This window comes from Musca domestica, unplaced genomic scaffold (assembly GCF_030504385.1).
Source record: "Musca domestica strain aabys unplaced genomic scaffold, Musca_domestica.polishedcontigs.V.1.1 50, whole genome shotgun sequence".
NCBI classification, from domain to species: domain Eukaryota; kingdom Metazoa; phylum Arthropoda; class Insecta; order Diptera; family Muscidae; genus Musca; species Musca domestica.
Genome location: NW_026712347.1, coordinates 2,698,349 through 2,722,363, shown reverse-complemented (window position 1 = coordinate 2,722,363; position 24,015 = coordinate 2,698,349). Strand labels below are relative to the sequence as shown.

The 24,015-nt window shown below is 37.2% G+C and overlaps 1 protein-coding gene across 2 annotated transcripts in view; it reads left to right on the top strand.

Annotated features, from left to right (window-relative positions):
• The window catches only part of LOC101887757 (protein CBFA2T2), a 165,883-nt gene that overhangs the window by 116,313 nt on the left and 25,555 nt on the right, over positions 1–24,015 (top strand). For both annotated transcript variants that reach the window (XM_059128442.1, XM_059128441.1), the window contains exon 2: positions 11,329–11,428. In XM_059128442.1, the coding sequence (XP_058984425.1) occupies positions 11,329–11,428 (100 nt within the window). The remainder of the gene's footprint in view (positions 1–11,328; positions 11,429–24,015) is intronic.

Here is a 24,015-nt window from a genome sequence, read left to right as displayed (position 1 = left end):
CTGGTAACAAAGATTATTGTAATATGCACTATGCATGTGAGAGACATAAAAACCAAATCGGATGAAACATATATATGGGAGCTTTAGCTATATCTAAACCGATTTTCACCAAAATTTGAATCACTTGTTTCTAGGATGAATTCAGTCGGAATTGCCAAAATTCAGTCCATTTGGGCTAATAACAGCCATTTGGTGTACAATAAACTAGATATCAGATAAATATATATATATATATATATATATATATATATATATATATATATATATATATATATATATATATATATATATATATATATATATATATATATATATATATATATATATATATATATATATATATATATATATATATATATGGGAGCTACATTTTATCCTGATCCGATCTCGATAAAATTTTATAGAGGTGTTTATGGACCGTATCTGAGATCAAGTACAAAATATCATTCATGCGGAGTGCATACTATGTGTGTGAGGGACTTTAATCCCCAAATCGGATGAAACATATATAATTTAATTGAATGAAAGCTAAAAATGTCGGAAATAGCATCAAATTTTAGAACAAGTTTAGATTTGTTTGAATTGGTCAACTTTGACACGAATTATGGCCTTCAAACGGCCAATGAAACCATCACACGCTGCCTGAATGTTGCCCTGCGGTATTTTGGCCCATTCCCGGCGAAGCGCTTGCTTGAGGTAATCGACACTTTGGTATTTTTTAGTGCCAACCTTGCCTTCCGAAATACTCCAGACACGATAGTCTAACGGATTGGTATCCGGAGATTTTGGTGGCCATTGTGCGCTGGAAATGAAGCGAGGAACCTCATTTTGTAACCATTCTTGGGAGACGCATGCTGAGAGCACCATTGCTCCTGTCCTGTTGGAATGTCCAAGGTCTGCTGCCAAAATTTTTGCGTGCCGAAGGCTTTAATAAACCCTCCAGAATATTTTCGAGATATTATTCGGCATTTATTCTGATGCCACGGTCGATTAATATGAGCATAGAGCCACAATCGGCTGTTATAGCCGCTCACACCATCACCATGGCCGGCCCTTGAGTTCTGGTGGCCAACCGAACGTGCAGATTTTCAGCTGACCTCTTTGGCAAGTAAATACGATCATTTTGTTTGTTTACAAACTGCTGGACAACGAATGCTTTCTCATCGGAGAAAACCAACCGGCAGTTCACAACTTTCGGCCAAGCGAACCAACTCTTTAGCTCTTTTGAGTCTATTTTCTTTCTTTTGTGGTGTAAGTTCTTGCACTTTTTGGAATTTCAATGGCTTTACCCCGACCTCATTTTTCAATATTTGCAGAATGGAATATTGCGATATGTTCAGCTCACGAGCCATTTTCGGTCATTGCGACGCGGGTTTCGCTGAAGTCTCTTCTTTACTTTTCGAACCATTTCTGCTGATGTTACTTTTTTCTTCCGTCCACTTCCTTGACTTCGGGCTACGCTACCAGTATCACAGTAACGAGCGATGGTACGAGACACAAAAGATTTATTCACATTTGAATGCTGGAGTGCTCCAACGATAGCCACTTGTGGTTTTCCAGCCAAATATAAAGAAATCACATTATCACGCTAGAATTCCATCACGAATAACTTTTTTTCGGGAAAATTCGCACCAGAATGCTGTTGGAATAATTTTAACAGCTGTCGGACGAGTGGGTTAGAAATGACAGCAATCTGAAGTTGGTTTGCAGTTTTTTCATCTCATCCTGTATGGGAGCTATGGTTATATCTGAACCCATTTTCACCAAATTTGATGTACTTGCTTCTCGACTGGATTCGGTCGAATGTGCTAAAATTCAGGTTATTTGGGCTGATATTGGCCATTTGGTGCATAATTAACCCGAAATAGGTTGAAGATATATATAGGAGCTATATCTAAATTTGAACCGATTCTCACTAATTTCAGTAGACTTCATCCCTGGGCCAATCAAATATTATTTGGAAAATTTCATCTCAATCGTATAATAAATGCGACTTGCAGTTTGTTCACAAAAATATATGGACAGACGGACGGAAGGACTGACATGCATAAATCGGCGCAGAAATTGATTCTATGAAGATCCTCAAAAGTAACTATGGGTCTATATTAAAGGCCTGCACAAGCCGAATTGTATGAATTATGCTTTTTTTGATACACTGACTTTGTCTACTCAATCATGTGCTATGTATTTGATAGGTAATGACAACCAACAACATCCCCCATTTTGATTCATGTGTGCCATTGTCTAAGGTTCGATCGTGGCATGGCTGACTCGAATATTTGCATGGTGTTCTCCATAAATGCAGGGTGTCGACGATGACATCGAACCGTGTCATCGTCAAATTGTGTGTCATTTGTGTACGTGTGCTTAAATTGAGAGTGTGTGTGTGTTACTTTCGACGGTGAGGGTGTGTTTTGTGTGTGCTGTAATTTTGAAGTAACAAACACCGCGTAAATATAAAATTGAGTTCAATAACAAAATGTGCATAGACATCAACAAATGAATAGAAAAAATGAAATATATACTGAACAATCCAAATTTATTGGTGATTATCATAAAAATGTGGTCATAAAAAAGAGGTAAATATTGTTTGCCTATTTTCTATCTACGTATAGTGTTATTTTAAAATTAAAGTTTGTTGACAGAGATTTGACTCTCATTCAATAACAGAATATGCACAGAATTGAACAATGGAAGTATATAGTGTTGTTACGTGAATTACAGTAGCACCCATTCTCATTTACACCTCACTACCGGAGGGATTATTGTTTTTTAAAAAGGATTAACTTTTTAGATTGTTTCGTCAATAACCACGAAATGTGGACATATTGTGTGGAACAATTAGAAGTACCTGTAATATTTTAGTATTCGCCAAGGAATTCTTTATTACAAGAAATTTATTTTTTCACATATCGGAAAAGCAGGTAGCGAATGAGCTTTGCCTTCATCACGTGTGTACCTTTTTCGTTGGAAATTGTTTCATAAATGTTGTTGTTTTTTGATAGAACATTTTTGTATGACACACTACTCAACATCCCCTTTTATTGGTCATTACATGTTATGACGATGGGTTTGAGTCTGACCGACATGACGAGACATCGAGCATTTGGTTGGATGTCACGTACTGTTATGCGTTTGATCAAACAGGGCACAACATGACGAGCGTTTTCCCTCCATGGCATAAATAGAGAAAAATGTCACACTTGCAGCCCTTTAGTCTATATCGCTTCCTTCTCCATGTTACAAATAAATGCACAAAGACTTAATACCCTTGCCATTTATGTGATGTAGGGTATAATTACCAAAAATAGTATGAGTCTAGCTTAGTGACTTGGCACATGACAGCTCTCAACTAGATTTGGTTGATCATTATTTCATCAATCATTATTTCATCAAAGTATATTTCTACCAAATCCCCCACTGTGTGCATTTGTTTATTGTTTTTTTCCTTCACTCAAAACGATATAGTAAACGATTTACACCAATTTCAGCAAATGTTGCAGTTGTTATTCTCAGTTGCTGTTGTTGTTCTGTGTTTTTTTTTTTTTTTTTTTTTTTCTTTGATACATATTCTCAAAAGCAAATCATACTTTTTGTGAAATGTTTTAATGTACGACCATAGTATGGTGCCACATGGTATTTGTCCATCTTGGCCTGTCTATCAATTGACCGATGTATCCATCTGTCTAGCATTACCACAAATATGTCGGAGCTGTCTGTCCGTCCATCCAACAAGGCTGTCGGTTTGCACATTTGTTCAATCCACACACACACACACACAACTCGATATATCGGGTGTTAGCTCAAATGTTTATTACTTGTTTTCTGTTCAGTTTTTTTTTTTTTTGGCTCGATTCGATTCATTTGGGATCGTTTAATATATGTCTGCTGGCCTATGCTTTCATTCACCTGTCGGCCGTCGGCCAGCAGTTGTAGTTGTAGCAGTTGATTTGAAACTGTGTTACGTTTCCTTTCGATCCATTTGTGGGGTTCTGTTTTGTTTCCCTTCACATAAGAGTAATTGTTGAATGTTTTGTTGTTTGGAATTTTCAATTTTTAATTGATTTGATCTGCGCAAGCAAGTCAGGATGTTGCCAAAGATATTTTGGTATTATTAATTTTTGAATGAAAATGTGTTTTTGAGGAATTTATTGGAATGCGTCACTTATTTATTCATTCATAGGGGAAATTCTGAAATAGGGAAAATATTTCATAAATGAAGAGTCTGAAATTTCTCTCCCAGAGCTCATACTCAAATGCTAAATCATGAGTCAAACATTTCATGTTTCTTTATACGAGTAAATTTTTCTCGATTTTAATTCTGGATAGCGAAAGAGAAAGAGAGAGAGAGAGAGTTATAAATGAACTCGGCTGTGACATTGTTACAGGCGCCCTCGTTTCGTCTAGGCATGCTGAGCAGAGCTGATTACCTTCGGATGTATTGAGAGCTCTGATTGATTTACAACCGAATTCAGACTGCTGTCATTTCTAAGCCACTCGAGCTGTTAAAATTATTCCAGTGATAGCTCATTATAATGTTTAGAAGCGTACAAAAGCATTTTGCTGAGAATATTCCAGAAAAAAGTTATTCGTGATGGAATCCAATCGTGATAGTGTGTCTTTATACTTGGCTGGAAAACCACAAGTGGCTATCGTTAGAGCACTCCAACATTTAAATGTGAAAAAACTTTAGCTGGTTACCGTGATACTGGTAGCGTAGCCCGACGTCAGGGAAGTGGACGAAAGAAAACAGCAACATCAGCAGAAATGGTTCGAAAAGTAAAGAAGCGACTTAATCGACTTTTTTCCCGCGTCGCAGTGACCGACAAATGGCTCGTGAGCTGAACTATACCAATATTCCATTCGGCAAATATTGAAAAATGGGCATCGGAGTAAAGGCATCAAAATTCCAAAAAGTGCAAGAACTTACACCGCAACGGAAAGAAAAAAGACTCAAGAGAGCTACAGAGACGCTTCGCTTGGCCGAAAGTGGTGAACTGTCGAATTTGGTTTTCTCCGATGAGAAAAACATTCATTGTCCAGCAGTTTGTAAACAAACAAAATGATCGTGTTTACTTCCTAAAGAGGTCAGGTGAAAATGTGCAACCTTCAGTTGACCACCAGAACTCAAGCGCCGGCCATGGTGATGGTGTGGGCCGCCATTTTAGCCGATAGTCGCTCTCCGCTCGTATTAATAGACCGTGGCATCAGATTAAATGCCGAATATTATCGCGATAATATTCTGGGGGGTGTTTTAAAGCCTTGGGCACTCAAACATTTTGTCCGCAGACCTTGGACATTCCAAGAGTACTCAGCAACATCGCACTCAGCCCGCGCAACCCAAGAATGTTTACAAAATAATGTTCCTCACTTCATTTCCAGCGCACAATGGCCACCAAAATCACCGGATACCAATTCGTTGGACTATTGTTTTGGGGTATTTTGAAAAGCAAGGTTGGTACTAAAAAATACCAAAGTGTCGATCACCTCATGCAAGCGCTTCACCGGGAATGGACCAAAATACCGAAGAGCAACATTCGGGTAGCGTGTGACGATTTCATAGGCCGTTTGAAGGCCATAATTCGTACCAAAGGTGATTAAATCGAACAAAACTAAACTTATTCTAAATTTCCGATGCTATTTCCGAAATTTTTTGCTTTCATTCAATAAAAAAAACAAGTAAAAAAGCTGTAAGTTCGGCTGGGCCCAACTTTGAATACCCTCCACCATTTGGTGAAAATTTGGCAATTTTCAAAAAATAAAATCCGTTAAAAATTCTGTTAAAATCTTAAAAATACCGAATGTAGCCTTATATTTGGGTATATACGACAACGTGGACCTGCATAGGCAACTTTTGTCATAAGCTATTACAATATTCAAATGCGAAACTTGAAAAAAACTGTTTATAATGTAGCTAAAATCATCAAAATACCGAATATAGGGAGGTACCATGGGGGTTATAAAACGTGGACCTGCACATACAATTTTCTGTCTTAGGCTGTAGTATCCATTACGAACTTTAAAAACAACATTTGAAATAATTCCGGTAAATAATGTCATCAAAATACCGAATATCGGGGGTACCGTTATATGTGGGCTATAGGAAGACGTGGACTTGCTCAGACAATTTTCTGTCATAGCCTGTAGTATTCGTTATGAACTTCTAATGCGAAATTTGAAACAATTCCGGTAAATAATGTCGCTAAAATCATCAATATACCGAATATCGGGAGGTACCGTTATTATATGGGGGCTTTACGAAGACGTGGACCTACATGGTCCATTTTTAATACCAAAAGTCCTGCGGACATAATACACATTTGAGTAAATTTTTATCAACTTACTTTATTTTGTTCGGAAGCTAGAGAGACTTCCACAGACTGACAGACGGACATTGCTAAATCGACATAGAATGTCAATGTGGTTCGAGCAAATGATACAGAAGAAGCCACTAGTGACTGGGCCAGCACTTATGGAAAAGGCTCAACAATTTAGAAAAAAACGGCAATATTAATTTTAAAATACGCCAGAACGAACGTGCTTCTACGGACACTGAGTCTGTAACAAATGTCAGGAAATATATTTTGGCTTCATTATTGGAAAAATATGCGTCAGAGGACATCTAAAATGCAGAAGAAATTGGGCTCTTCTATAAAGCACTGCAAAATGAATGGTGTGGTTATGGAGGTCAATAAGTTAGAGGAGTCCAGACACCAAAAGACCGAATAACATCGGGGCGGGGCCTTGCTAATGTAATATGACATCCTTGTCACGGCAAAGATTATAATCCTAAACTTTGATATAAATTAACAGACATTGCTCTTCGAGTGTAGCTGACAATAAGATGAGCATTATCTAACAGCAGCCACTAAACTTAACGCAGCCGTCAGGCGGTCACAGCTGTTTTTCATCAATTTTAAAAGCATTACTTGGCATTTTACTAAACTCAACAGTTTCGCAGGCAGTTGCTAGTTGTCTGTATGTCTGTCTGTCAGTTCGTTTGTCGAGCAATCATACCCAACGATGGCAGCATCAGCTGCGACGACTGCGACGTTCCAACACATTCATCAATAGTGGGAAATATTGAAAAACAATGCTGCCACCTACCCAGGCAAGGAAATCCTAAAACAATTCACTATTTTAGGTTGATGGCAGCGACTGCTGCTTCGTGTATCCAACCATTGGATCTCCTTTAAATCATCAATGATATAGACCAACTGTTCTGAAATGCAGGAGAGAAAAAAAAAACACAAAATAGATGAGGCACATGCTGCGACGACAATAAACGCCAACAGCTGAATTTGAAAACAACAACAACAAAAAATGTGTTTGCCTCGAACTGTTTCATCTCCAGAGAAATTTCTGAAATTTATTCAATGATGATAGCGGACTTTTTTCACAACAAGCGAAGAGTGTGTGCCGACGAGGAAAAAAACGCAACAATAATAAAAATGGCAAAATAACAGAACAACTAACAAAGACCAGACACCGCCGCTCGCAATTGAAAAGAATGAATATTTTCATTCCCACCATTCATGTGCCGTCCAGGCGTATTGAAAAATGAATGTTTTTCGAATAACAACAAATTCATTCTTCATTCATTGTTTGTTTTAGAAACACTTAAATGTAGGAAGTTAATTAAAAAGGCACGATGAAGCTACGACGGCGTAGGCAAATACCAGAAACAATTTGGTTTTAATTGAGAGAATGATAGAAAAAAAGCGTTTTTGTTGAAGAGGTTTATTGAAATATGCGTTTTTGAAAAGATCCGACAAGTGCGTCAAAGAGTTCAGGAATTGTCTAAGTTTTTTGAAAATTAAAAGTCTGTCAACTGCAAGATTATAACCGGAGCATTATGTTGGTCATACCAAAATTAACTCGTTTGAAGAAGCCTCAAAATAGGAAATTTCAGAACTGAAAATGGTAACGGTTTCCGAGCTAATTAATCACTTATTTTAACCCCCTCTATAATTATTTCTCCTGACACTCAAAATAGCCCAATTAATTCACTTATATGTATATAAGCTGGGCGGAGAACCTATAACAGTGCCAGCAAAGCTAAACTTGGTATTGATTGGAAGGCTTAAACGGCAGACTTTAATAAGTACAAAAATGAGCTAACGAAGGCTAAACGTACAGGGCGAGAAAAAAAACTGCAACAAAGTCATACGCCATAATTTTTACATCTTTTTAATTTTATTGAATGAAAAAAAAGACGGAAATAGTACCAAATTTTAGAATAAGTTTAGATTGGCTCGAATTGGTTGAAACCGTCAAACGCTGCCCGAATGTTGTTATGCTGTATTTTAGCCCATTCCATTCCAGATAATATAAAGCCGATGTGATTGAATGAAAGTTTTCGAATAAAAATGTTCGTATGTCACAATCTTTTCTCCGTCCATTTATGAACTTCGCATTTCTATAAGAGTACCTTACACCACCGACCATCCATCAATTTAAAAGATCGGATCCAATACACATCCCGACCCAGCTATAAACTAGGAGCATCAGTTCGCACTTTGGAGCGGCTCCAGTAGGATATCGGTCATCTGGGTTTTATACAAGATTTGAAAGAGAGAGCTATGAATGGATTCGAGAGTAACGTTGTTAAAGGCTCCAAAAAGGCAGACTTTAATAAGTACAAAAATGAGCTAACGAAGGCTTAACGTACAGGGTGAGATAAAAAAACTGCAACAAAGTCATGCACCATAATTTTTATATATTTTTTTTAAATTTCATTAAATGAAAGCAAAAAATGTCGGAAATAACATCAAATTTTAGAATAAGTTTAGATTTGTTCGAATTGGTCACCTTTGGCACGAATTATGGCCTTCAAACGGCCAATGAAACCGTCACACGCTGCCCGAATGTTGCTCTGCAGTATTTTGACCCATTCCCGGCGAAGCGCTTGCTTGAGGTGATCGACACTTTGGTATTTTTTAGTGCCAACCTTGCTTTCCAAAATACTCCAGACACAATAGTCCAACGGATTAGTATCCGGAGATTTTGGTGGTCATTGTACGCTGGAAATGAAGCGAGGAACCTCATTTTGTAACCATTCTTGGGTGTCGCGTGTTAAGTGGGATTGTGCTGAGTCCTGTTGGTATGTCCAAGGTCTGCGGCCAAAATGTTTGCGTGCCCAAGGCTTTAATACAGCCTCCAGAATATTTTCGCGATTATATTCGGCATTTATTCTGATGCCACGGTCGATTTATACGAGCGGAGAGCGACCATCGGCTGTTATGGCGGCCCACACCATCACCATGGCCAGCGCTTGAGTTCTGGTGGCCAACCGAAGGTGTACATTTTCAGCTGACCTCTTTGGCCTCTTTGGCAAGTAAAGATGATAATTTTGTTTGTTTACGAACTGCTGGACAACGAATGTTTTCTCAGCCAAGCGAAGCAATTTTGTAGCTCTCTTTAGTCTTTCTTCTTTCTGTTGCGGTGTAAGTTCTTGCACTTTTTGGAATTTCAATAGCTTTCCCCCGGGCTTATTTTTCAATATCTGCCGAATGGATATGTTCAGCTCACGAGCTATTTTTCGGCCACTGCGATGTCGGTTTCGATCAAGTCGCTTCTTTACTTTTCGAATTCGGAAGTGCCGTTATATGGGGTCATGTAGGCGTGGACCTACACGGCTCATTTCTAATACCAAAAGTCATGCGGACATAATATACATTTGAGTAAATTTTCATTAACCTACTTCATTTCGTTCATAAGCTAAAGTGATTTCCACAAACGGACAGCCGGACGGATATCGCTAAATCTACATAGAATTTTATGCTGATCAAGAATATATATATATTTACTTTGAATTGTGGGTTCTAAAAACCTATTTAGAGAATCAGATCTTCTTCGCTGCACTGTTCATTTTTTTCTCGAGTGTAAGGCAAACGCACAACAAAACAAATCTTTCAATAAAATCAGCTCAAAAGTTCCAATTTTTGTTTTTGTTGGTTCGTTTCTGCTGTAATCAAAGTTCCTGTTTGGCAAACTTCAACATCTGCTGCTTGCACAAATTGCCTCATTGCATTTTATCGAAGAATTTCGTTGGTTGTTGTTGCTGCTATTGTTCTTTGTTGTTCGTTCATTCGTTCGTCCGTTTGATTGTTTGTTTAGTCATTTGTGTGTTTGTATTAATGGAGTTGTAAATGATTGTTAACCCCTCCTCGGCCGGAATAACAAAACAATGGCAGTATTGCATTTATTGCCTTCAATCAGGCAGGCAGGCAAGCAGAGAAAGGGAGAACGGCTGGCGGACTGACTAGCTGGCTGGCAGTTAGTGGTGATGGTGGTGGCATATCGTGCAGACCGCGTGTGGTAGCAAGTGTTGCCGATTTGATTAGTCGGTTTGAATTTATGGCTTTAACTATGCGAATAATTCAGAGGAACCGAGAACGAATAAACAGCGAACATTGTGCCCGGGTAATCAGCCGCACTCACACCCAGATCCATACAAAACACACATCCATATTTAGTCATTTACTCCATTTGTGAAGGGATTTTCAGCAGCTGTTACCGCGACTGTTTATTGGTGGTTATTGCCATAGACCCAACTCCCGTTTACAAATTTGCTTTCACATTTGGAGCAGCAGTAGCGTTTAGGCATTATTTCTCATGGATGAGGAGGTGCAGAAGGTTTGAAGGGGGGAGGTGTTCAATACCCACATTTAATTTACTCTTTTTGACAACTTTTTCACATGCAAATCGGCAGACAACACAGCTCCTCTTCTCCCCTCCGTCCGCCCTCGTCGTTACATTAGGAGAAACGTCATCAGCTTTACATTTTCTGCGGAACATGGCAAACGTCATGTCCATTCCGCTTTTGGTGATAATATCGACAAATTGTAGAGTTCGGGAAAAAAAATTGTAATATCCATGTGTGAGTGTGTGTGTGTGCGCGCGCAGATTTGTTGCCTGAGAACATTTCGGTCTGTGGACAGATTGATTTTTGGTTGGGTTTGTTTGTTGCATGTCAGACACTAATTCCCGGCATAAATAAATTTAAATGCTTTTTGGAAAGGTAAACAACAACAGCAGCTCCCTACTAGTGTGTGAGTGGTGTGTGTGTGTGTGTAAGTGAGTGATGGTGGCTTTTAATAATGTGAGAAATTCATCACTTGCTGATTGAATATCATGGCTCGCTCTTTGTTTGTTATTATTTTCCATTTATTCATTCATTTGTTCGTTCGCTCGCTCGCTCGGTCATTGTTATTATTATTGTTATTATTAATGTTAATATTAAGTTGCTGCTCCACACGAAGGGTGCAAATTGGTGTCCAATAATAATTGGTATTTGTTTTATTTTTTCCTTCCCATTTTACACAGATGGCTCTCGACGGCAAAACAATCATAAAAGAGGAAATAACAGACAAGGACGCCTATGAGGCAGCAGCATCCGCAGCAAATTCCACACGCAGAAATAAAGGTGAGTAACAATGTCAGATTTATAATATGTGTTTGAACTTAAATGCTTGGGCGCCATTTCCATTCTGGGTACTACAGCCTATAACAAAAAATTACATATGCATGCCTACATCCCCGTATATCCCTCGTATAACGGTACCTCCCAATATTCGGCATTTGTATGATTTAAGAGAAATTATAGACCATAATTGTATTAAATTTCGTACTTCAAGTTGGGAATCGACACTGCAGCCTATGACAAAAAAATACTTACACGTCTTCATATAGCCCTTATAAACGGTATTCATTTAGGCGGTATTTTTTGGATTTTTTTTAACTTTTCAAGTTCCTTTCAAATGGTGGAGGATATTAAAAGTTGTACTACTTCATTAAACATCAAAATGCATTTTGTCCAAACATGACAGTTTTATATACTTGGTTAATAGTAAAAATGCGATTATATAGAGCAGTACCACAAAGAAAATATGGAGACCCACAATTGTATTCTGCCATCATTTGATACGGCCAAAGCGTGTATCATCGAAATAACGGTTAAAGGCCCTAGGTCTCTTTAGAACAAATCCGTTTCAGGACATTTGGAGTCGATCTAGCTATCTGTCTGGCTAGCTAATGCGAACGCTAACTCTCGAAGGGAGTATCCCATTTAGTCCAAACATGGTACATCGTAATATTATTGTCAAAGTTAGATCAAATTCGGAGATGGAAAATATAGGTCCACCAATTTTGTTCGAATTTTTAAAATTCCAATATTTTTGTCCGCGGTAGGTCAGGTGCGAAAATGAAAATTGTCGGTCCACTCCAGCATGTACCTCCCTCACAAAATGTCATTATTTTGATTAATTTTAATTCTTATAAAATCTGATGTCAGCGTCAAAATGGACAATGTTGACCCATCACCCTTCGGAGCCTCCCTTTAAGGTCAATAGTTTGAATAATCATAACGCAAGTCAAAATATATTTAAATATTAAGGATCATTGTCGGCAAACCCTTCTGATATTTCTTAACATTTCTAATTAGCAAGTAGTAGGTATAGAAGATTGTGAGTTGGAGATTCGGTATTGGTACAAAAAGGATTGAGAAAAGTTTGTAGATATACCAAGTTTGAAAAGAATAGCCGACTTGTTTCGCACATTATTACAGATATAAGTGTTGCAAACCGAGAAAATTTGTGTGAGAGGTACCAAAAGGGGTAAGCCAATATCTATCGATTTCACATCGGAACTTGCTTTAGTAAAAATATTGGGATACAAGAAACTTAAAAAAATCTGACGCTTAAAATATTTATTGGATATAAAATTATTCAAAATTATGACCCGTTGTTGGGGAGGTACCAGAAGGAATGGTCCATCTTCACATCACATCTTATGGGGGAGGTCCTAGATGGAATGGGCCGATATTGTCCATTTTCGCTTCTGACCTGAGTCTCTGTAGTCATATGGCTGAAGTTATAATAAATTGAAATGTTCACTGCAAATAAAATATTTAAAAATAGAAAAACATTGGTTAAAAATCCGTGATTGCAAGTCCTTGAAAGATCTAAAATTTTCCTCCGAGAAGACCTTTTAAAATATTTGTTTTTATTTACGATTTTAGTCCGGGAAAGCTTATTGAGACATTAAAAATGCAGCGATTGTATGCCGGAAAATATATTAAAACGAGATAGACAGATAGTTCCTTTTGATGATCTGCATAGAATCACATTCTGAGTCTATTTATGCATGACCGTCTGTCCATGTATTTTTTTGAACAAAGTACAGTTCGCAAGGACGAACCCTATTGAAATTGGAGATAATCAGTAAAAAAACAGTAAAGAAAGTCATAAAGTCAGCCGGGGCTGACTTTATGATACCCTACACCACTTTGCTAATTTAGTAGAGCTCCACATAATAATTAAAAGTTTTTATGGGAGAAATCAATCATATACGCTATGATTATAATTATAATTTAAAGTTCAAAGGATTAAATATGCCGAAGCATTTGTATCTTTTAAATTCGGACTTGTATTGCCCATTTGGTGCACAATTAATTTGAAATCGGATAAAGATATATATGGGAGCTATATCCAAATCTGATCCGATCTCGAAAAAATTTGGCAAAGATATTTCTAAGCTGTATTTGATATATTTCCCGGAAAATCGTCGTTACAGAGTGCATATTACGGCTGTGGGTAACAAATATAAAAAATCGGATGAAGAGTATATATGGGAGCTATAGCTATATCTGAACCGATCTTCACCAAATTTGACATACTAGCTTCTAGACTAGACGGTCATAAGTGCCAAATTTCATCCAATTTGGACAAATATTAGACGTTTGGTGCACAATAAAAGGTAAATCGGACGAAGTTATATATGGGAACTATATCCAAATCTGAACCGATCTCGATAAAAGTTAGCAAATGTATTTCTGAGCTGTATTTGATAAATTTCCTCAAATATTGTTGTTACAGAGTGCATATTACGGCTGCGGAGGACAAAAATAACAAATCGGATGAACAATATATATGGGAGCTATAGCTATATCTGAACCATCAAATTTGGAATACTTATTTTCAGGTCCAATCTGATCGTACGTGCAAAATTCCATGCTATTCGGACTGATAATACACGTTTGATGCACAATAAAAAGCAAATCGGACGAAGATATATATGGGAGTTATATCTAAATGTTTACCGATTATCTCCAATTTCAATAGGGTTCGTCCTTGGGCCAAACAAATGATCTGTGCAAAATTTCATCTGGGTAGGGCAATAAATGCGAACTGTACTTTGTTTACAAAAATACATGGACAGACGGACGGGCAGACATGCATAAATCGACTCAGAATGTGATTCTATGCAGATAATCAAAAGGAACTATGGGTCTATCTCGATTCCTTTTGCCTGTTACAAGACATAATACCCTGACCACCTTGTGGTGTAGGGCATAAATATTATTTAATCGGTTGATTTACAGCTATAATTCCCATAAAAAGACGTAATATCCGTTCCATAGCAATGATTTTCGGTAAAAGATAGCAGATTCAGGTCAGAAATACCGCTGCCAAATTTCGGTTCAGATCGGTTATTTATTGTTATATACATATAACATATACTATACTATTATAACATTACGCAGTTGACAAAAATCACTTCTTAAAGCCAACCCTTTTAAAACCACTCTTCTTTTGTTGTTTTAATGAACAAACCCGAAAAGATTATTAAAATTCATATTTTTGTAAATTTTAGCAATTTAAATTACACAAAAAATTGTAATTGTCAATAACAATTTAATTTTCATGTAAAACATTCTTAATAAAAATTCTACTTACAATTTACACAAAAACATTGCCACTTTAGAAAGATCCAAAGAAAGAACACATTTTCAATTTATGTCTTTATTCTGTTCAAGTATTTGTGATTAAAAAAAAAAAAAAAACAAATACCAAGCTACAGCCCATTTAAATAACTACAGTGGGACCTCACAGTATTTGAAAACATTCTCGATTATTTTGAGCACAAATGTTCTTGAATTTATTGAGGTACATTGTTAATAGCAAAATATCGAAAAAAGCACAAGACAAAGGTTCCACTATATTCGAAATCAAACACAATCTTAAATGGAAAACCAAAGAAAAGGACGAGAAAATCCTTCTTCCATGAGAAAAAACAACTCTTGTAATAAATATCTTTAAAAATTGACCAAAGGAAATTTTACATTTTGCTCTAAAATCTCTTGTATGTATTACTTGTGTGCCTGTCTGTCTGTGTGTCAGTGGATGTATTTGTTTGTGTGCCGAAAAATCTTTGTTGACATGTCCATTAGACACTTGAAATTTTCTAATTAAAATTGTTTTTTTGCTGAACTGAAGAAAATACCATTTGCAAATGTTTAACAATTAAAACATTTTAAATGTGTATGTCGATCTTTTTTACATCTTCTTCGTTTTCTTTTAAATACAATCCCTTTCGTTGTTGTTCGTCTGTCCGTCCATCCGTGCGCCTGGTTGTTTGTTTATTTGTTTTGAAGAAATTTATTCAAATGGTTATTTGGTTTTAGTACAAATATTTTGTTAACATTAAAAACATGCAAATAGAAATGCTATTTAAAATATTTAAGGATAATAAATAAAATACACTCGAGGAAAAACCTATGTTGAAATAAGTAAAATAGCAGCTAAGTTTGTCCAGGCCAAACTTTTAATACCCTACACAATTTAAATAATGACCTTTATACGGGGGCTATACGAAGATGTGGACCTGCATTAGTAATTCTTTGTCATAGGCTGTAGTACCCATTTAAAATCAATTCATAATACCGAATAAAGGGAGGTACCGTCATATGGGGGCTTTACGAATATGTGGATCTTCATACGAAATTTTTTGACATAGGACATACTACCCGTTACGAACTTTGAATACGAAAATTGAAACAATTCGGGTGAATATAGGGAGGTACCGTTAAATGGGGGCTATACCAAAACGTAGACCGACAGGGGCCATTTACGAACTTAACCAGCCATATTGGTTCAAAATTGTAGTATTCTAATTCATTCGAAAAATAGCTTGATTACAACAGACCGACAGACAGACGGACATCGCTAAATCGTCTTCGAATTTTACACTGATCCAGAATACATATACTTTTTAGGGCCTATTAAGAATATTCCGAGGAATTACAAACGGCATGACAAAGCAAATATACCCTACATAACATGGTGGAGGGTATAATAAGTAAGGAGGAGGAGTTTGGGGTATAAGGCCTAAAATTAATTTCTAGTGTTGTGATCGACCAGAACTTAGACAAAAAGCACAAAATAGAAGAGGTTAAATGAATAGTCTTATAGTTTTATCATCCAATACGACAAATTGCTCCTTATAGACACAATGGTTTTAAACCCCAAGTGTCTTTGGATAAGGTGCGTTGTAGAACATTTGGATTTGATCTGCATAATTCTTGAATGTATCCGATTTGATCAAAACTTGTTTCATCGCATAATTATACCCTTAGCCATATGGCTAAAGAGGGTATATATGGCCAAAAGTTGCCTCATCGGAATAAAGGTTTTAGACCCTAGGTCTCTTTGGACCAAATCCGTTTCAGGACATTTGGAGTCGGTCTAGCGATGTCTGTTCGTCCTTCTATCAGTCTGGCTGGCTTATGCGCACAATAACTGTCGAAGGGAGTATCCGATTTGGTCCATCTTAATATTATTTTCAAAATTAGATCGAGTTCGGAGATGAGCAATATCGGTCCACTCCCCCCACAAAAGGTCGAAATTTTCAAAGAAAATATTTTACAGCACAGAAAGAGAAAGGATGCTCCGATTTTGCTGCACCTTTGCAAATCCTAATATTTTCATCAGTGCTATGGCCGGTGCGAAAATGGACAACATCCGTTCACTCCAACAAGTACCTCTCCCCCTCCCCCCGAAGGTTTTAAATTTTGAATAATTATAGCTCGTATAAAATATTTTTATTAAGCCAAGGTCTGGTGTGAAGATGGAATATGTCGGTTCACTCCTTCTGGTACCTCCCAAAATGGTTAAAATTTTGAATATTCATGAAGCTCATAAAACACGAAATTAACATCCGATTCCATTCAAATTTGGCACATGTCAATACTTTCATCAAAGCAAGATCTGTTATAAAGATGGTAGAGATCGAACCATTCCTTCTGGTACCTCCCACAGAAAGGGTCAATGTTTTAATGATTATAAAATCCGAAATAAGCGTCCGGTTCACTTCATATGTCACACATCCCATTTTTGTACTAACACAGGATCTGCTGAAAAGATGGTATGTATCGGTCCACTCCTTCTGGTACCTCCCCCACAAAGGCCCAGGTTATTTAAAATTACCATGAAGCTCATAAAACGCGAATAAATATACGATTCCGTTCAGACTTGATACATCTCAATATTTCTATACTAGATCTCTTATAAAGATTGTAGAGATTGGACCATTTCTTCTGGTACCTCCACCACATAGGGTGAAAGGCAAAACGCTTAAAGAAAGCGAAATAAGCATCCAACTCTCTTCAAACATCCAACATTTTAGTTGACGCAAGATCCGTTGTGAAAATAATAGATATCTGCCAACCCCTTCTGGTACGTGACTCATATAGGGTCACAGTTTTCAATAATTATATCTGTCGTAACTTGCGAAAGAAGGCAGCGATGGTCCTTCTTTGTTGTATATGATAAATTATTTTCTGTGGGGGAGGTACCAGAAGGAATGAACCCATAATGCCTATCTCCGAACTCGATCTAAGTTTGATAATATCGTTACGACCAAATCGGATACTGCCTTGGAGAGTTATCGTGAGCACCAGCCAGCCAGACAAACGGACGGACACGACTAGATCGACTTCAGATGTCCTGAAACGGATTTGGTCCAAAAAGTCCTAGGGCTAAAACCGTTATTTCGAAAAGGCACCTTTTGGCCGTATCAAAAGATATATGTCCTCTGTAGCCATATGGCTGTTCTATTCTACTTATTTGACGTCTTTTGGCGGCCAAAGTATAACCACTTATTTCGAGTGATATGTCCTTGTAAAAATAAGGGGTGAGTAGTTTGATTTGTAAGTAATTACCATGTCCAAAAATGAATTAGGCAGCCCCTTATTTGGTAATGGACGTTTTTCCTATCCACAGAATTCCATATTTTCTGCTTTCTTAAATTCCCCTCTTCATTTTCATTTCACAATTACTATCCTTGTTACCTTGCAATATTTGTATAGATATTTTTTAGCGTGTATATCGTCCTTCTGTCGATTTGTTTGTTTGCATGTACGTGTGTGTGTGTATTTGTGATTTTGTATGAGAATTCGTACAGGTGTAAATATTTTCACAATGCAAAATTCTTTTGATATAACACAAAGATAATAAAACTGTGTGTGTTTTTTCTCTCTCCACTCTCGCTCTCTCTATGTTTTGTTTTTGTTGCTTTGTTATATTGGGATGTTTGTTTTCGGAGTGTGCGTGTGTGTGCATGTACATGTGTTACTCGTGGGAGTTTTTGCAACGCCAAATCAATTTGCTTGGTCAAATAATACAGGTATTTGGATTAACTAGAACAAGAAGAAGAAAAAGAGGAGGGCCTAGCTAAAATTTATAACTAAATCCATGCTGCGAATGTTGTGCGGATTGTTTGGAACATGAAATTGGGAGATTGCATTAAGATGGGCTTAATATTCGAGGCTTTTACTTGCATTTCTTTTTTTGTGATAGAAAAAGGGATAGGTATATAGGGGGTTCATGTAAAGGAGATTTAAATCTCTGATGTGTGGGATGATTTATAAGTTTAGTGGTGTCTCCGGAATTCGTTTGGATTTTCTATGGAGTGAAATTTGTATTGGTTAATTTAAAAATTTTAAAATACAACCTTTTAAGCTATTGATACAAATTCGCGTATTTTATAACCAGAAGGCCTAATTAAGACCCCTACAAAATACGGACATGTTTTCTATGACGATACGAAAGTGAATGCGAATACAAAAAATTCCTTTCTAAACGAAACTTTCAAAAAAAATTTTTTTTTAATTAAATCAAAAAAAAATATAATAAACAGAAAATTAAAAATTAAAATCATGTTTGGAATTGCATTTTTCGTTCGCATTATCTTTCGTATTGTCATAGAAAATCAGGTCCTAAATATTTCTATCGATGTTCTGTAGCATAAGGCATCATCATTGAAGTCAATATGTCGCTGACGTTACAATAGACTACAGAGTGAGATGAAAAAACTGCAACCAACTTCAGACTGCTGTCATTTCTAAGCCACTCGTCCGATAGCTGTTAAAATTATTCCAGTGACAGCTCATTATATTGTTTACAAGCGTTCAAAAGCATTTCGGTGAGAATTTTTCAGAAAAAAAGTTATTCGTGATGGAATTCAAGCGTGATAGTGTGATTTCTTTATATTTGGCTGGAAACCCACAAATGGCTATCGTTAGAGCACTCCAGCATTTAAATGTGAATAAAAATTTTGTGTGTCGTACCATCGCTCTTTACCGTGATGCTGGTAGCGTAGCCCGACGTCAAGGAAGTGGACGGTAGAAAACAGCAACATCAGCAGAAATGGTTTGAAAAGTAAAGAAGCGACTTGACCGAAACCCGCGTCGTATTGGCCGAAAAATGGCTCTTGAGCTGAACATATCGCAATATTCGATTCGGCAAATATTTAAAAATGAGCTCGGGGTAAAGCCATTGAAATTCCAAAACGTGCAAGAATTTACACCGCAACAGAAAGAAAATAGACTCAAAAGATCTAAAGAGTTGCTTAGCTTGGCCGGCCAGCTTGTACAGTTTGTTAACAAACAAGTAAAAAAACATTAAGTTCGGCCGGGCCAAACTTTTAATACCCATTAGAAGAAATGTGGCAAAAACCATTAAAATGCCGAATATCCGGAGTTACCGTTATATGGGGGCTACACCAAAACGTGGACCTATAATTACAATGTTTCGCTACACAAACTAGGACCCATTGTGACCCACAAACGTTGGCGCTCTACGTCAAATAATGTGGGCTGTATCGTGATTTCAATAGACAGACGGACAGACAGACAGACGGACAGACAGACAGACAGACAGACGGACAGACAGGCAGACGGACATCGTTAAATCGACTTAGAATTTTATGCTGATTATGAATATATACTTTATGGGGTCTAAGACGAATATTTAGGGATATTACAAACGAAATGACAAAGTTAATATAACCTCCTTTCCAACGTGGAGGGTATAAAGATGATCATGTTTACTTGCCAAAGAGGTCAGCTGAAAATGTGCACCTTCGGTTGGCCACCAGAACTCAAGCGCCGGCCATGGTGATGGAGTTGGCCGCCGATGGTCCTTCTCCGCTCGTATTAATCGACCATTGGCCGCAGACCTTGTACATTCCAACAGGACTCAGCACCATCGCACTCAGCACGCGACACCCAAGAATGGTTACAAAATAAGGTTCCTCGCTTCATTTCCAGCGCACAATGGCCGCCAAAATCTCGGGATACCAATCCGTTGGACTATTGTGTCTGGAGTATTTTGGAAAGCAAGGTTGGCACTAAAAAATACCAAAGTGTCGATCACCTCAAGCAAGCGTTTCACCGGGAATGGGCCAAAATACCGCAGAGCAACATTCGGCCAGCATGTCACGGTTTCATTGGCCGTTTGAAGGCCATAATTCGTGCCAAAGGTGACCAATTCGAAAAAATCCAAACTTATTCTTAAATTTGATGCTATTTCCGACATTCGCTGCTTTCATTTGCAGTTGCAGTTTTTTTATCTCACCCTGTATACCTCGTAGTGTTTGAAATAATTATTAGTATACTTAGGTGTAATTCCGTTTGTCTCCCGTCTTCCCTTATTCTAACTCTCTCATTGTAGAGCGTTCTCCAGGTGAAATACCTATCAAAGGCCTCATAGCACCCAAAACCTCTTAACCAAGTACCAACATCTGAAAATTTGCATAATTGTTTGTCGCTTTGTCCAGCAGCGAGTCGCATTAGATTAGATGATTTGCAAAATATTCATAGCTGCCATTTTTTCTCCTCCATTCAAGATTCCATTTTGGTTATGTTTTAGTAGATGACATCAGCTGTTGCTAAGCCATCGATAGTTGTAGTTATTGTTATGAACTAAAATGCCAACTAGTGCCTCCACACCTACTTTAGCCTCCCACACGACCTCTTTAGTTTGACGTTGGTGGTGTGAGAGAAGTGGAAGCTGGAGAACTGAAAAACTTAAATCCTTTTTGTTTTGCCTCAATATTTGGCTAATTTCGGTTTTGGGAATATTTTTTTTTCGGGCTATGGAAATTTATTGAGCACCATGTGATTGTTGTTTTGGCCAATGTTTATTTTTTGCAGGGGGGCTGGCAAGAACATAAATAGTTGAGTAATCGTTTGAAGTTTTGTCTCCGCCATCTCCATCGCTTTCGCTCTTCTGTGTTTTTCGTAATTGTGTGGAAACATGTTTTGCGACAGTTTTTCATTATTTTATAGGGGTTGGTGTGGATTGACCGTTTGTGGTGTGAGCCGGAGGCTTAAGGAGATTTATGTGGAGGTCAATGTTGAGTCTAAGAATTTGGGAAACATGTGTGAAAGTAGAATGGGAATAAAAATGATTTAATGGAAAGAATAGAATCTCATAATTTTCATTGAGTCAATTTATTTTTATCTATTTTTTAAGTATCAGTCGGGTTTTCCGACACACGTGTACCCTTAGTTTACGTCCGTTAATTAATATATACCTTGACATCAGTTATGATTATTCAAAATATTGATCCTTTATGGCCTTTGTGTAGAATGCACCTGAAGCATTGACGGATGAATCATGATCTCAATATATCTTGCATTGGATGAACAATTAGGTTGTTTGAAAAGAATCGAATGCTCATTTCAGCTCGCTGTGGGAGAGGTACCAGAACGAGAACAAAGGGATTTCAGATTTTGTAAGAGACTATCAAGTCCCCGCTACTTCGTCAGCGAAAAGTCCCCCATACAATTTTAGATTCGTTTCTAAGGTCTTTTTAGTACTCAAAATGCACAACATCGTACTAAATATTCCGAATCTTAATGTTTTCTATTTTTTTAAAGTCTTTCCTTTTTCGAAAGAAATAATAGGAAAATATTTAGCTTTTACACCACAAAGTCTTCAAAATATCTCATTTTGAAGTTCCAGATACCTACAATATCAAATTTGAGGATTCCAGCTCTACTTTAACCAAGACAAAATTTAGTACCATTTAGTACTTTTCAAACAATTATAGTACGCATTTGCAAAAACACCTCCAGATACCAAAAGGCTCTCAATATCAAATCTCCGTATTTCAGCTCCATTCCTCCACCGAATACCAAATTTAGTACTATTTAGTACTTATCGAACTAATATGGTACACATTTCAAAAAGCACCTCTATATCACAATTCAAGATACCAAAAGAGACCTCAATATTAAATTAGAGGATTCCAGTTCTATCGCTTCACCCACTACCAAATTCAGTACCATTTAGTACTTTTCGTAAAAATATAGATCGTGTTTCCAAACCACCGTCAAATCTAAATATCAATTTCAGGATTTCAGCTCTAATCCTTCAATAACAAATAGTGTACTATTCAGTACTTTTCGTACACTTAGTATACACACTTCCAAAACCTACTACATATGTCCGAGAGACACATAAACAGCGACCCTAATAATAAATATCAAACTTCAAACACAATATGTTCATTCAATATTAAATTGTACCAAATATAGTACTATTTAGTACTTTCCGTGCACTTGTAGTCTACATTTCCTAACAAAATTCTCGATCCTATACACTAACCGTTATCCTAATGTCAAATTTCTGATTTCGAACAATAACAGTACCCTTAATATCTTTTGTACGCTTTCTGGACGAATTTCCAACCCCAATACATTATCTAAACCCTACCCACCAGCAGTGAATGCAATACCAACATTTCAAATTACCAGATCCTTCCGTTCACATAAAACGGAATTATACAATTTAGTACAGTTTTTACACCTATAACTCATTTCCAATCGACCTTCTTATATCAACCACATTTCCCAGAATTAATTTTTTATACCCTCAGCCATATGGCTAGAAAGGGTATATATCATTTGATACGGTCAAAACGTGCCTAGTTAAAACAACGGTTTTAGACCCTAGGTTTCTTTGAGCCACATTCGTTTCAGGACACATGTAGTCGATCTAGCGATGTCCGTCCGTCCGTCTGTCTATATGGCTGGCTGGTGCGCATGATTACTCTCGAAGGGAGTATCCGATTTGGTCCAAACTTGATACATCGTAATATTATTATCAAACTTAGATCGAGATGGACAACATCAGTCCACTCCTTCTGGTACCTCCCCCACAAAAGGTCGAAATATTCAAAAAATATGTGTTACTGCACAGAAAGAGAAAGGATGTTCCGATTTTTCTCCAATTTTGCAACATTTCCATCAGTGCTACGACAGGTGCGAAAATTGACAATATCCATCAAGCACCTCTCCCAAAAGGGGTCAAAATTTGGAATAATTATAACTCTTATAAAACGGAATGCAAGAGTACGATTGTCTTCAAATTACAAATATATCGTTTTACTCCTTCTGGTACCTCACCCACAAAGGGTCAAAATGACCAAGACGATCATAAAATCTGAAAAAAGAAACCGATCTGATTCTCTTTATTTTTCACACATCTCATTATTTCCACCAACACAAGATATGTTGTGAAGATGGGATATAACGGTCCACCCCTTCTACTACACCCCCCACAAAGGGTCAAAATTTAGAACACCTATGGAGCTCATAAAACGCGAAGTAACCATCCGATTTCATTCAGACTTGATACATCTTAATACTTCCATCAACACATACACATAAAGATGGTAGAGGTCGGACCATTCCTTCTGGTATCTTTCCCACATAGGGTCAAAGTTTTGAAGAAAAAAAATATCTAACAAAGAACTATTCCTCTTCTTCATTACCCTTTCAAAAAAGACAGGCGCATATTATTTGTTTCGTTTAGATTTTCTAAAATAAGATTGGCTACATTCAAGACAATTTGTATCAATCGTTAAATTTCGGCAAATAGGATTTTT